The sequence below is a fragment of the Empidonax traillii genome, unplaced genomic scaffold (assembly GCF_003031625.1).
Source record: "Empidonax traillii isolate 1590-97213 ecotype Southwest subspecies unplaced genomic scaffold, ASM303162v1 scaffold1417:size190790, whole genome shotgun sequence".
Taxonomy (NCBI): Eukaryota; Metazoa; Chordata; class Aves; order Passeriformes; family Tyrannidae; genus Empidonax; species Empidonax traillii.
Genome location: NW_020956610.1, coordinates 98,903 through 100,953, shown reverse-complemented (window position 1 = coordinate 100,953; position 2,051 = coordinate 98,903). Strand labels below are relative to the sequence as shown.

The following is a 2,051-nucleotide window of genomic DNA, read 5'->3' as shown; positions in this document are numbered from 1 at the left end:
TGCGGGAGGGGGGGGCTGGACGGCGGGGAGAGGGGGCAAGGGGGGACCAGCCCTTCCCAGGGAGAGGGGTCCCTCTTCTCCGTGAGGAGACGGAGCACTCGCTGCTCCGGGGGAGGGGGGTTCCCCCGCTGCTCTCGGGGATGGGGGGGGGGGAGCAAAAAAAGGTTCCTCTATTGTTCTCTGAGGAGAGAAGGGGCGGGGGGGTCCCGGCTGGGCTGCGGGGACTGGGAGGAGGGGTCCCGGCTGCCTGTCGGGGGGCGATGGGGGGTCTTGGCTGCCCTCCGCGGGGGGGTCTCCGTTCCCCTCCGCAGCAGGCGAAGCGCAGCCCCGAGGTGCGCCCGGCGGTGTCCCCGCCGCTCCAGGGACCGCTCCGCATCCCGGGACCGCGGGGGGGGGGAGAGGACGGGACACACGGGAAGGAGCGGGGGAGCCCCGGGGGGTTCGGCACGCCGGGGCCGGGGAGCGACGGGCCACACAGAGCGGAACGGGAGAGCCCCGGGGGGCTCCGCGCAGCGCCCGCCTGGCCCCGACGGGACCCCCGCCCGCCCCGCGCCCACCTTGCGGGAGCCGCCCGGTGCTCCCGGTACTCACAGGCGAGCGGGTCGGCGCGGGCGAGGCGCGGGCAGATGAGGAGCAGCAGCGGGAGCATCGGGAGCAGCGGCGGCGGAGGCATGGCCGGCTCCGGTGCCCGTCGGTGCCCGGGGCGGCGGAGCGCACCGGCACGTCCGGGGAAGTCCCGAGCAAGTCTGAGCAACCCCCGGTTACCAAAGCCCCAACTGCCGCCCTGGCCCCGCCCCGGGACCGCCCCCGGGGGGGCAGAAAGCCACCGGCCCCGCCGCCCCCCCCGCCCCGCTCCGGTACCGGCCCCGGGACCGGCCCCGGGACTGGCCCCCTCCCGGTGCCCGCTGCCGCCGCGGGATGCTGGACCCCCCACCCTACCCTGCCCCGGGGCCGGTGTCCCGCTCCCCCCGACCCCCCCGGTAGGTGAGTAAGAGCCGCGCCGGGGCGGCCGGCCCACGGGTGACTCACACGCGGCCGCCACGGACCCTCCCGCGCCCCCGGGGCCGCTCTCGCCGCTGTACCGGCCCCCCCTCCCGCGGGCTCCCCCAGCTCGAAGCGTCTCTAAGATCCAAACCCTTGTCATTTCTTATTTTGGGGGTGAAAACGGGAATATCATCCCAGAAATCCCGGTGTTTCATATCGAATCCATCATCTCTGGTTTTTTCCTCCCCAAAACCCCCAAAAAGTGGAAAAAACACACCAAGTGGCTCCAAGTCCCCCCAGCCTGTGTCTGCATTTGTCCCCAGGGGTCCCAGGGGTGGTGGTAGGTCCGGTTGTGCCACCAGCACCAGGGCAAAGCCACCCCCTTTGGGCATCCCCCCAGTGTCCCCTCCTGTCCCCCTGCCCGGGGTCTCGGTGGCACTGAGAGCTTTGCAGACCCCCAGACAGGTCACAGACCCCCCAGAACAGCAGGTTCTGGTCCATGGCAAGGCCACTGTCCCCAAGTGTGGCACGTCCCCAGCTGTGAGGACAGGGGACATCAATCCCTGTTGGACACGCAGTGTGGAGGGTGGCAGGGGACACCTGGGTGGCCTTGGATGCCCCACAGACTCGGGTGGGGGTGAGGGGGGCTGAGCCCCGTTGTCACACGAGGAAGGGGGGGGGGGTGACACTGCGTGGGGTTCCGAGGTGTTGGGCACCAGCAAGGGATTGCAGGGCTTAGAAAACACAATAAAAAAAAAAAAAAAAAAAAACAAAAAACGAGAGGGGGGAGGGAGCCCAAACAATGCCTTTTCCCATCGTCCTGTTTTTTGGAAGCTTCTGAACTGTTTCTGTTGAAATTTCCCAAAAATGTCAGGCTCCGGGAGCCACCCAGCCTGAGAAACTTCAGCCCCAGCGGCCGCGGTCTGGCCGAGTGAATCACGGCCGCCCCGGGGCTCTGGCGGCCGCCCGCGATCCCGACCCAGCGCCCCGATCCCCCCGGGAAGACACCCCGGGACAGGAGCCAGCGGTGGGCGCTGGGAGAAGGGGGAAAGGAGAAATTCCCCCCT

At 69.7% G+C, this 2,051-nt stretch overlaps 1 protein-coding gene across 1 annotated transcript in view; it reads right to left on the bottom strand.

Moving 5' to 3' along the window:
- CRLF1 (cytokine receptor like factor 1) overlaps nucleotides 1–673 on the bottom strand; it is an 8,466-nt gene extending 7,793 nt beyond the window's left edge. Inside the window, exon 1 of the mRNA XM_027907194.1 lies at nucleotides 558–673. Coding sequence (XP_027762995.1) covers nucleotides 558–673 — 116 coding nt within the window. The remainder of the gene's footprint in view (nucleotides 1–557) is intronic.
- Between the last annotated feature and the right edge of the window lie 1,378 nt (nucleotides 674–2,051).